We start from the raw sequence: 12,946 nt of genomic DNA on the forward strand, positions 1-12,946 counted from the left end.
AATCTGTTGGGGGGCCCCAGGGTCCGGATTTCCTGCCCGAGCTGGCTGGTCCCGAAACGAGTCCAGGCAGCGAGCCTCGAAGATAGTAGTACTAGTGTAGTAGTAGTTGTAGTCGTGCAACTATAACTATATCCGTACAACTAGCTACTACGTAAGTAGTAATTACCTATGCGTGCGCCATGAGGCTGACGGGAGAGCTTCCCGCCGCGTTCATCCGGTCCCGATGATCTGAGACATGGTCTTTGAAGAGTTTTTTTTTCCCAGAGACGGGCACGGACGCGCTTACGGCTGCTGCTGCTGCAGCTGCGGCTACGCCCGGCCGACACGTAGTACTACGTAGTTGTAATACAGTAGGAATGTTTTTCTACATTACATACGCTGCTAGCCAATTGCGGAGTGCCCCATGAAAGAAAAGACCAGCCGACAGCTGTGGTGCTACGCGAAGGCCTGCCGCTTAGGATCGCCATAATCGTCGGCTTACATATTTGGCGGTACGGTACTGTTCGACAACAGTCGAGGTGACAGTATCAAATTCGGATAGGTAGTAGTTAGTTAGTACGTCGGTGGGTCCACGCTGAAACAACTAATAGACAAGGTACGACAGATGTCAAGGAAGAAGCCTTGTACGCTTTGTTGTTAGAGTCTCAACCAATGATTGGGCTTGCCGGAGAGACACCCAATATGATCGCTGCTCCTCTGAATTCTCAGTTTCGGGATCTTCGTCCGTGTTGTTATTCATCACCATGCGGTTGCATCTTACACTTCTCCAATCCGCACGAGCTCGCTCGCTCGTGCGGCCCCTCGAAGACAAGAAAAGAGAGTCGTACAAAGAGATCGATCCGTTGGGGCAAGCGCTTCATACTGGTCCCACACTTTCCCAATTCACGATCCAGTGCCGTTCTGGATACCTATCCGGATCAGTAAAGAAGTCCAAGGGTAGGTAGGTAGGTAGGACAGGCAGGCAGGCCTCTTTTTGTATTTTCTGATTCTAGTATATGCACAGCTTTCCAGTGGTCCCTTCTTCCACGCGAGCAGTGTACCTCTGCACTCTCGCCCGTCTCACAATGTTCTTCGGGGCTGAGAGGTCTCCAGCGACAATAATCCCATTGCAAGAATGCTCCGCTGCAAAACCGCTATTCTCCGAGGCGATGCAAGGGAGGAATGACGGAGTAGCCCGTGCTACAGCAGCAGGAATGCAGACGCAGAGTGACGATTGGTACGTGACTCACGTGAGCACAAGGTGTGTTTGGGGCTCACGACCTTGAAGTCAGGGGCTGCGGAATCCTACATGCTGCTTTGGCAGCACTTGAGCAAGTATGCTCACAATGAAATCAGAAGCCTCGGTCGAGAGCCGGATCTGGTCTTCGGCGGCACATAGAAAGTCGCACGGCATAAATGTACATTGCTTTGGGCCTTTTTCTGCAAGCTGCATTCTCCTCCTCATCCTCAATGCGGATCGACGTTCCACGTTCAAGATGTTTGCGAATCTCTTCCCACTTCACTACCTTCCTCCAACACGGGTACGGCACAGTCCTCACCTCAAGCGAGGAAACAGCAGGCCACTTCGTGTGTTGAAGCAGGCAATGAGTGCCGCGCGGGTCGTACAGCATATCAGCACAGCAGCTATTTCTCTTCACGTCTACTTGTACATATACATGTCTGCACCGCTCGCGTCCACAATCCCAACACTGGGCGCGCGAAGGTACAGGAGAATCAGATTGCCCGGGTAGTACAAACGGCAAGCGAGGAAAGGGCCAGGTGGGCAGTCGGCACGGATAGCTGCATCTTGGATGCGGCTGGGTGACTTGGTGACCAAACTGTTGGGAGGAGTCGTTGTTGGCGGATGAGAGAGGGCGCTTCTGTGCGATTGCCGCTCATGCGGGTAGTTACGCTCTGAGCTGTGCTGGTGCTGCTCTCGAGGTGCAGCTTTGACAGCGAGGTGGTGTCCCTGATCGAGTGATACGTGTAGGGAGGGGGTGAGGTATCGGGAGTTCAGAAAGCGGGCAGGTATACTGAGGTTGTACTGGGCAGATGATATCTGTCGATCATGGTCATAGACCACCTGGTATCTCTCGTTTTTTTTTATGTTGATCGCTGCACCCCGAAACCTTTTTGCACGCGAGTACCTGGTGTTTCTTAGGGGGGGCTGGACCTTGATGGGCCCTCCTGGAACACCACTCACTGCCTGGTTCGTTTTGGCGTGGACGGCAACTTTGTAACGAGAGTGGGCTCTTCTCGTTGCAATCTGATGAGTGCATAAGCCAGAAGTTGTCGGGATGTCGTGTGAGCACTCGGCTACAGTACCGTCCCCATCTTGTGTGGGAAACCGGGTGGTCCTTGATGCATCCAGCCCTAGCTGGATATCGCCGGCAGCTTTAAGCGATCTCGATCTCGTACTCCCGTATGCGTCGACCTCACGAGAACCGGATCGAGATATCGATACACACGGGATGGTCTGCTGCATTTGTGGGTCGGGTAAGAAGTCCAAAGATCGGAAGCCCCGGTTTTATTATGGTTCGAACGGTGGAGATGGGTACCTACCTAGTAGATAGTAGTAGTAGTAGATACCTTGAAGGGGAATGCTAGAGACCTTTGCACAGTCAGCTGATCATCCGATAACGATCTCTTTCAGAGACGGTTGGTCCCCCAAGAGGTTTAGCACGGCTAGTGGACCACCCCAGGTCTAGATGCAAGATCGAACAGCTTCTCAAAAACACACACGATTTTAGATCATTTGCATCGCAGCTGAGGTGAAGCCATTTTCTGATCGATCAAATCGTCGTTTTCTGTACGAGCGCGTCTCTCCGTTCGTCCAAAGACAGTTCCGTCCCTTGGGACCGTCCCCCGAACCTTGAAACCGTCGCCGGAAAAAAAAGAAAAAAACTTGTACGTAGTATTAGTGAGCAAATAATTCGTGCTCTTAACACCTCCTTGGGGGGGGGCCCTTTTGCCTCTCCCTCCGCCCTGGCGCGAGAGCTAGACGGGATTCCCGACAAACTTTTGCTGAATCTATCGTTTCAGATTTTTTAAACTCGTGAGAAGCGATGAAGTTTTTTTGGGGGGGGGTTTTTTTTTTCTTTTTCCTTTTTCCCTCCTTATACGGAGCTGGAGGCGGCTGCGATGCCGAGAAGAAGGCTCGGCTGCGAACATCGGCTTGGTCCAAAGCAAGATGTTCCAGACACAGACACCCTTTTCATCGGTTGGGAAAACATACTACGTAAACGATTACTGACATCGGGTTGATGATAGAGTTCGTTTCAGAAGATTTGGACGAGGATGGGCTGCTGCAGGACGGCTGCGGGAAGGTCTCTTTTTTTTTTTTCAGTGGGACGCTTAGGGGGGGTCTACGGTACGGTAGCATGTCTAGGTGTTGCCGGTACCTACGGGGTAAACCCATTTCTTGGATGAGGTTTAATAGTTACTGACTTTTGAGCGGCCCAATGATCATACTACGTACTAGTACTACTATGTCTAGGTGTTGCCGGTACCTACGGAGTAAACCCATTTCTTGGATGAGGTTTAATAGTTACTGACTTTTGAGCGGCCCAATGATCATACTAGTAGTACTTAGTATCTTGTAATAGAGGGTTGTACCTAGGATCGTTGAGACGACCCCCTACTTTTTCCTTCCTTTGAGGTAGAGCAGGTGTTTACGTAGTAGACATTCGTCTCGGTATTAAAGGACGATGATCATGTTTGGTTAGAAATGCGGTCGTGGTCCTTGATCGGAAACTGGACAGCTTCGGTGGTAGCTGACGAGATTGCCCGATCGGTTAGTGGTATTACGTCGAACGCAGCTATGGATTGATGCCTTGTGTGGTGTTCTTAGAACTGATTTGTGGAGCTGTAGGACTTCTTGCATGGCGTGTACGAACGAATGTACGTAGTACGTAGTACGTAGTATGTATAGGTATTTCCATACGTCGATCGGTGCAAGGTAGCTGACGTGGTTGCTTGTGTCAGAACATGGAAATGGGGAAAAGAACGGATAAAGAACTGGGGAATAGAGCTGAGGAATAGAACTGGGGAGTAAGAGCTGAGAGAGAGGTATGCGACTGAGGAATAGAACCGAATGATAGAGCAAAAGAATGGAGAGAAAATAACAGGAATCCCAACTTCATCCGTATTATCGTCGGGCACGATGATTTACGTCGATTTGGATCGCAAGCTACGGTACATACAGAGTATCTCTATCAATGCTGGTGATAGCGATGGAGAATTGACAGAAAGGCAAAGCGGAGTGATGCATGAGTGGGTAACTACCATACGCCTCGGTAGCTAGCGACGGCGTATTCACAGATGCTGCTTCTGCTAGGTACGTAAGAGATAATTGCCACGCCTGAAAGCTTTTGGCCTCCGCCCACAAAACATGTGGAAAGCATAATCAGCCCTAAACCGTAAAGCGGTGGTTCCTGAATGGCTCAAAGCCTTGTCAACCCAATTGCACAGACTAAATACGGGCTCAAAGATGCTTTTTTTTCAAGGCTGAATAAATCCTTATAGTGTTTACGTAGGGATGCATCGTTGGATACTTTCTCCTACGCTACGTAATATACTAGTGGTAGTAGTAGCTAGCAAGGGCGTGCCCACAAAAGCTGGTCTGGCTACTGGATTTCTACGTGATTGATTTTTGGCGTTTGCACTAGAGGTTAGCGATAGAGGTTTAAGCATTAGAGGTCAGTTCGTTCTGAACGTACTGATTATTAGGCTGAGTTGCCTCGGCTGCAAACTCCTTCTACGGAGGTGTATAGGTACGGAGCCGAGGGTAAAGTATGTCACCGCCTTCGCTCGCAGGGGGGATCGGCCAGGTTGATTTTTGGTAGTGAAATATTCTGCCATCAATTCTGCCATGTACGTAGGACGGGCTGGAAGGCGGTGACGTACTTTTACCCTATACCGACCATGTCAATTGAGTTTAGTGCCATGTTGCCTAGCGCAAAACTAAGACGTCTGCCCCACCCAGGGAAATATTTTTTTTTGGTCTTGCTCGCGATTCTTTCTGTCTTCCCCCCCTCTGGCAAGGACCAGCAAGGGCACCATAACACGACAAGATGAAGTATGTTTTGGTTTCTGGAGGTGAGTCATGTGTGGCTCTTGCTACCGAGAGAGAAATTCCAATGAGGGACATGCGCTCGCTGACAGTGTGCGAATCGCAGGTGTCATCTCGGGGATTGGGAAGGGCGTCATTGGTATGTACCTCCTACCTATATGCGATTGAGGCTGGGATTGGGATTGGGATGGGAATCGGAGGAAGGGATAAAGAGGGTTCATGGCGTGTGGGGAGGGATTGAGAGAGAGGAAAAGGAGGGCTTGAGTGAAGCAGGGCTGATCTTCCTGGGTTTCCAGCCTCGAGTACGGGTCTGTTGCTGAAGACTATTGGGCTTAAGATAAGTTTTCCCCGACTTAATTTGTATGCGCAGCCAATAGACTGACGGGACTACGTCTCTAGCATTAAGATTGATCCGTATCTGAATGTCGATGCGGGGACCATGGCGCCCACCGAGTAAGTAGTACTTTTCTATGGGAAAGAAGGTGGAACGGCTTGCGGATTGCAGAGCGGGTATATGGCCTAGACTACTTCAATAAGGACAAAATTTTCTTGTCCTTGTTGAATGCCGCTTCATTCAGAATACCCAACTTTGCTAGGCCAGCCCAGCTAATCGGGTCCACAGGCATGGTGAAGTCTTCGTCCTCGACGACGGTGGAGAAGTCGACCTCGACCTGGGAAACTACGAACGCTACCTCAATATTACCCTCACGCGCGAAAGCAACATCACAACCGGCAAGATCTACCAGCATGTCATCGAGCGCGAGCGTCGCGGTGATTACCTAGGCAAGACAGTCCAAGTCGTCCCCCATCTTACGGATGCAATCCAAGATTGGATCGAGCGCGTAGCTCGTATCCCAGTCGACGATACCAAAGAGACGCCGGACGTCTGTATTATCGAGCTGGGAGGAACAGTTGGAGATATCGAGAGTGCGCCGTTTGTCGAGGCTATGCGACAACTGAAGAGACGAGCGGGCAAGAACAATTTTCTACAGATTCATGTTTCGCTCATCCCGGTCATTCAAGGGGAGCAAAAGACCAAGCCAACTCAACAGGCTATTCGGGATGTTGGCCGGGCTGGTCTGGTACCAGATTTGGTGAGTTCTGCACTCATGGGACGGGGATTGCGTGCTGATGGGAACAGATTGCTTGCAGATGCGACATTCCACTGGAAAGAGGCACCATCGAGAAGATTGCGATGTTCTGCGACGTCTTGGCCGAGCAAGTTGTTGCTGTTCATAACGTCTCATCGACTTACCACGTCCCCCTGCTCCTCGAGAAGCAAGGTTTGATTAAGACGATCAGCAACATCCTCGTGCTTGATGAAATCCCCAAGGCTCCAAGTCTGATCGAGCGCGGACAGCTGACCTGGATTGAGTGGAAGAAGCTCACCTCTCAACAAGACCGCCTCTTCGACACCGTCGACATTGTGCTCGTCGGAAAATATACCAACCTCCACGACAGCTACCTCTCCGTTATCAAGTCCCTCGAGCACAGCGCCATGCGCTGTGGCAAGAAACTTAATCTCCTGTGGGTTGACGCCTCGGACCTCGAAGACGAAGCCAAGATCGCCAATCCAGCCGCTCATCACAAGGCCTGGCACGAAATCTGCACCGCAAACGGTATCCTGGTTCCCGGCGGCTTCGGCCATCGTGGCACGGAAGGCATGATCAAAGCCGCAGAGTGGGCGCGTGTTAACAAGACTCCTTACTTGGGAGTCTGTCTAGGCATGCAAATCGCCGTCATTGAGTTTGCACGCAACGTCTGCGGCATTACGGGCGCGAGCTCTGTCGAGCTGCACGCCGATTGTCCCGACCCTTTGGTTATTTTCATGCCAGAAATTGACAAGACGACCCTCGGTGGGACGATGCGTCTTGGCCTGCGGCCGACAATTTTCCAGCCCGGCTCCGAGTGGTCCCGCCTGCGCCAGCTCTACGGCGAAAAGACGGAAATCCTCGAGCGCCATCGCCACCGGTACGAAGTCAACCCCGAGTATGTGCCTAAACTCGCTGCCAAAGGCCTCGATTTTGTCGGGAAAGACGACAAGGGCGAGCGTATGGAAATTTTGGAATTGAAAGACCACCCTTGGTATGTGGGTGTACAATTCCACCCGGAATATTTAAGCAGAGTGCTAGATCCGAGTAAGCCGTACTTGGGCTTTGTGGCTGCCGCGTGTGGGTGTTTGGAGAAGGTAACGGAAGATTTTGGCAACCAATAAAATTTAAATGTCTGAAATCGCCAAACCCCCTCCCTGCTCTCCTTCCTTCCTTCCTGGGGGGGCTGCGATTCTTTACCTGTACGAGGTGGTACCCCCTACGAACCATCAGCTCCCTCCTGCGGCAGAGAGTCTGGAGAGCCAAAATTGGATCAATCGATAAGCGGCGTCTTCTCGAAGAGATTTTCCTTTACAGGCGGTTTCGAACCTCCCTCTTAGCTCGACCACGCCGATTACGATCTATGCTTAGCGGGCACACGGATTTAATAGATTAGGAAGATTTACGGTAAAAGGGAAACGGGTGTAAAGGATAGGATGGCTCAGTTCGATCGATCGGAAACACGGTGTTAGGCCTTTGAAAGAGCGCCTCACAAGTACGGCCGACTTAATAAAAAGAAGTTAATAATCGCGAGATATTTAATAGTTTTACGATAAAGAAAGGGTTTACTTATATCGTACGGACCGAGGCCGTTAATAAAGCCACGCGTATACGAACTTATCGAGACACAACTCGATACGAAACATGAAATGCGTTTGAGACGTTTATAATGAATCTGCGATATCGCGGGATCAGAAACCCGAGGCTATTTGAAAGAATGATTTTCCTTAACGTGGTTTTGGTTTTACTCTCGATTGGGTAATGCTTTATATATAACTCTTCCATTTAGCATGTCCGTCTTCGTACCTTATAGAAGGTAGTGGGGCTCAAGCAATACGTTTTAGACACCCGCCAGCGTAAATCCTATTACTATTACTACTTCCTTCTTCTCTTCGAAATTTCCCCCCTCCCCCCCTCCTTTAAAAAAAAAAGATATGGCCCTCTTCTTGATTTCCTTTTTGTAAGACTTTATCATGAAATATATATAGATGACTTCTTAAAAAACTTGTTCGTCAACAATCCTAGTGTGCTAGGATCCGCAGAATTTATACGGCGGCTTCTGTGGATCGAACACAGTGCCTCCAGATGGTCTCATTGGTTTCTGAAGTTAAGGCGCTCTCCCAACCGAGTAATTTGTCAGTAGCTATTGCATCCACAGGCAGCACGAAGAGAGACCTACGTGAGCTAAAGCCGCTTGGTACGTGTTGCGTGAACAATTGTTAGGTAATACCATACATACCGTATACCTAGTCTGGTTCAAATCAGACCTGGGCAAGCCGTGCGCGGTGGGGCCAGCAAGGTAGACAGAGAAGCGAGAAGAAAGGACGACTTCAGCGAGCAGAATCCAGCGTTGCAAGTAATACTCACGGAAGCGAAGCATGTGTCGCTGCTCGAAGCTGATGATTCTGATACTTGCTTGATCATCTCTTGCCAATCGGCTACTTTTCGCCGTTTGTCCGTCTCCACCGCGCGTGGGCTTGCCGAGGTCTCATTTCAACCAGTTTGTACGATATCACTGTACGTACGTAGTCTTTTTAGGCGCGCGGGGTAAGGGGAAGGGGCTCTACCTACATGCGGCTGCGAAGCCGCCGATTTGCGGCACGGGCCAATAACAAAAAAAAAAAAAAAAGTCTTGATCTTAGAATTACTAGGTAGTTATTCGCAATCCAAATCAAGGCCTGAGATAATGAAAATGTGTCGTTGGGCCATCTCGACGTCTGCATCCGGTGAAGTCGATGATTACGACGTCGATTAAATAGTTATTTACATTTCGAAAAAAAAAAAACTTTGAAGGTAGGTTAAGGTGGGTGGCCCGTGCCGCAAATCGGCAGCTTCGCAGCCGCATGTAGAGGAGGGGTAAACGCTAACGTTGGAAGAGGGGCATGCAGAAGGACGGCAGAAGCGAACTGCTTCGATACTAGAGAAAAGTTTAAATAATATACAAGAATCTGTGTATATCTGCTTATTGGCTTACTAGAATTTGGTTTACAGTATCTGGTTTTTTTTTTTTTTTTTTCTTTTTTTGCTGGGGGCTTTCGTTTTATGGAAACCTGGTTTGCTTCAAAGGTAAGCTCTTTTTCTGGGGGATATCGGGCCGGTTGACGGCCCCCACCAAAAAAAAGAATGATATCAATAAGCAGCTAGGCAGATCCGCAGAGACGAATAATGATGCTTGTAGTCAACGGGCTGTATACAATTTTGATGATAAGCGTAAATTTATGCGAAAAGCAATACTTGATTAACATTGCATGTTTCTAAAGAATCCCTTTAGTAAGCGATTCCTTCTTCGCTACATGTTTTGCCTTGCCCGCGATCCAAGGCCTAATCGGATCCTGGTCTTATCGTGGATTGATATTCTGGTTGCAATCGGCACTAGTTCTTTATCTCTGCGACCACAAAAAATAGGCTTTCGGAGAATTGCAGTTGTGGATCGAGAGACTCGAGAAATCGAAGACCTTTAAAACGGTTCAATATTGTCAAAGTCAGCTGACATCAATCACAGAGTTGCTAGGGTGCTAGGGGCCACCTTGGTCCGCGCCTGATATCAGTGATAGCAGGGGGAGTTAGCAGAGTTGACAGCAACAGATTTCCCACCTGCTTTTGCCTAAAAACACCCATTGATAGATATCCGTCCACTTCGATGTCAAGGTACCCCTTGTGCACCCCTACACCATTAATGTAAGAAGGTTTCCGCCCTGCCGACACGATCTTGGGAGTGAGAAAAACTCTAAAAAAGCAGAAAACCCTGTCAAGACTTGACAGGAAGGTATCAAGTCTTAACAGGTTTTTTCTGCTTTTTTCCTCGATTTTTCCCACTATGTTTAAGAATTTCCTTCCTCTCTCAAAGAATAATGGTAATACTTGAGCTTTCAAAATTCGAATAATAAATCAATATAAGAAGTAAAGATATTTATAAGTATTATAATTTTATGACCGTATTCAACTCTAAAACAGCGATTTGCGTCTCTTTTAAACACTCGGCTTTGGCCCTCTTTTTGTCGTCAACTCATCCGTAAGGGGTCGCCCAGGCGATTAGCGACTTGACGAAAACTTCTAAAACCCGCTCACGAGCAAGGGTATACGATTCTGAAAGCAAGGGTGTACGATCTGTAAGCCGAACGTTACTAAACTAGGTATAAAACATGCTCCAGGGCTTTAAACGATCCTTGACTAGTTTTTAGCACTGGGAAATTGCAAGGTACATTGAAAATGCTGTATTTTCGAGATTGCTATACGGTAAAAGAACTTTTTTTTCGGTACATCAATATCGACCCGACGTACTACGTCCCCGGCGCAAGTATTACCCCTCGAGGGTAGGGTAACCGGGGGTTCAAAGTGGAAACTAAACTTTTGAGGCACCTTCGAGGGGTAATACTTAGGCCTGTACCGTGGTAGTTGGGAGGGATATGGCAGGTTCGGCTATCTCAGGCACGGATGAGTATGTCTCGCTTAGCGTGGCATGTCCCCAGGGAACCCCCAACTTCGTTGTAAACACTATTATATAGCTATTGCACATGATTCCTTCTAATCTTCTAGAAGGAGTCAGCTCCCTTGAACCTTGGGGAGCACACAGAACTCAAGTACCATTTCTACGCATTGTTTGGCAATTGCAAGAAGCTACGTGCGCTTGCACGCTAGTGACACGAACGTTCGCTACCGGCGATACAACACTTTTAGCAGTTGCTGGGCTCGAAAACGCTTATAACTATAATCGCTTACGAATATAACAGATCGGACGGGGAAAAAATGGGATTTTAGTTGGATATTCTATTAAATAATCGAAAAGACGATGTATCGAGCTGCTAATAGTTAATCGCAATAAAAGGCGACCGCAGCATATAAACCAGCAATAATGAATTGCCGCTAATGAAAAGCATTAGAGTTGATTGAAGGTGCGATACCGCGAGATTAAACTTCGGTTACTTTCAATCATAATTCGAAGAAATTGGTCGACTTGCTCTAGCAAGTCGAAAACACTAAGGCCGAATAATAACGCTACAATAGCCATCAAGCAACAACTACTAATATAAACTAAGAAAGAAAATATCTATGTACTTAGAAAACATCGCTTTACAAACGTATGTTATGTATATAATGATGTATAGGTACATATATGCTTTGAGTCAATACATTAAAAAGTAGTGAAAATACTACGTATGATTAAAAACTATCCTAAATAATGAAACTTTACTTGTCCGCTTGGTATATCTTGGCAAACATAATCATAAAAAAAACCGTCTTACGGATCAAAAGGAGATGATGGAGTCTATTATACTGTAAACGGAATTAATTATTAAATAGAAGTTGATAGTGATGCGAATGTACCTTTGATAGGTTTTAGTAAAAGTCAGACTTTCGTATTCCTCGCCTATTCTAATATTCATACGGGAATTCTAACATACTTCGTATACGCATAGTAAAACAATATGAAAATAACCAATAATACCTTCCTTCGCTTTTTGACTTGCATCAATGCTAAGGTTAAGCTTTGAATCGCTATTATGTAAATCTGCTAAGCCATTATCACTCCCCTCCCTCTTTATCGCTTTTCCTTTTGTCGTCTTCGAAATCGATTGCTTTCAAGCTCGAGAAAGGCGTTGTTGATTCTCCTCGCTTATTTAGCGCACGGACAGGTAAGTAACGTCGAAAAGTACTACAACAAAAGTATACTAAAAATACTATTTTTATTACTGTAACTTAGCAAAATAATAGAATAACAACTTTAAATTAAATTTGAATTTATCGACTAATATCGAAACTAGTGCGTTACATCTCTTCATGGAAAAATAATTGGGATATACAAGTTGGTAGATTATCTATCGATTAAATAAGGGTGAAATTTGCCGTCCCGCCTTCGTGGTGCCGACCTGGCGCAGCCAGCTCGGTAATTGTTTTCGAATTATGATTTAAGGTAACCGACGATTAGAGATCCGGGACTCTATATCGGTTTGTATCTTTTTCTTTCAGTGGTTTTAATTTGGTCGATATTAATAGACTTTGTATTCAAATAATCATTTGATTGGTTCAGACCGCGTTCCTTTACGGAGTATTTCAGTCGGGACTTAACGCCGGCACGTCAATATATCTTCAAGGAGGTGGTAAGTCGGACTCCTTTTAAGATCCGCAGCAGATGTTAGAACAATACTACTGCTACCATTACAACTACTACTATTATACGCTTCTTGAATCCTTCTCTTCGTATTTCATATTTAGGTCCGATCAGTTTTTAGCTTATGCTTCGAGTCCAGGGCGTATACCGTACTGTATAAACCTATCAAAGTGGCTCGCGGGGCTGTTGGCTCCACAGGATCGACGCACTGCCTGTATTGGCAAGGGCTGGACTTCTACTACTTCTACTACTAATTGATAAAGATATATTAATTATAGTCCTAGCGTAATTTCGAAGTCCGTCTGGATCTTTGCGCAGTCAACGCACTGATCAATTAGGAAACAGAGATTATCCGTTATTGGAAGCGTTGGGCGCCACTCTGCCGAGTTTATGCGGTAATCATTTAGAGTACTGTGTTTAAGGACCCGGCTCACTCCGACCTAATCCGATTCAATATTAGTTATAAGTAATTACGTTGATCTTTTTGAACCGAAAAAGGAATATTGCAATACTATCTATAGTTTATGTTTAAGATAATCTTCGATTGCGCTGACTTTGTTGGCCGCACCATTATTTATAGCCGACGTAGAAATTTCGAATACGGATGTTTAAGAAAGAGATATGTATTTCTTCTCGCACCTGCTTTAAAGTTAATTGATCATCCTCTTCCTTTGCAAGCTTCTTCCCGTTTGTTAG

General features: G+C 46.9%; 2 protein-coding genes across 2 annotated transcripts; both read left to right on the forward strand.

The window, feature by feature from the left end:
• Positions 1–1,064: 1,064 nt before the first annotated feature.
• On the forward strand, positions 1,065–1,378 carry L3040_000616 (uncharacterized protein; the record flags this gene model as incomplete). Its single annotated transcript, XM_066155240.1, has 2 exons — positions 1,065–1,240; positions 1,336–1,378. 2 exons carry the CDS (start codon positions 1,065–1,067, stop codon positions 1,376–1,378), a joined length of 219 nt encoding a protein of 72 aa, XP_066013277.1.
• A 3,673-nt stretch (positions 1,379–5,051) lies between these two features.
• L3040_000617 (uncharacterized protein) lies at positions 5,052–7,265 on the forward strand (the record flags this gene model as incomplete). The annotated part of the gene is made up of 6 exons (XM_066155241.1): positions 5,052–5,076; positions 5,157–5,189; positions 5,347–5,387; positions 5,442–5,503; positions 5,673–6,144; positions 6,192–7,265. 6 exons carry the CDS (start codon positions 5,052–5,054, stop codon positions 7,263–7,265), a joined length of 1,707 nt encoding a protein of 568 aa, XP_066013278.1.
• Between the last annotated feature and the right edge of the window lie 5,681 nt (positions 7,266–12,946).

Source organism: Drepanopeziza brunnea, assembly GCF_022702325.1.
Source record: "Drepanopeziza brunnea f. sp. 'multigermtubi' strain 214-2 chromosome Unknown ctg1, whole genome shotgun sequence".
In the NCBI taxonomy this organism is placed as follows: domain Eukaryota; kingdom Fungi; phylum Ascomycota; class Leotiomycetes; order Helotiales; family Drepanopezizaceae; genus Drepanopeziza; species Drepanopeziza brunnea.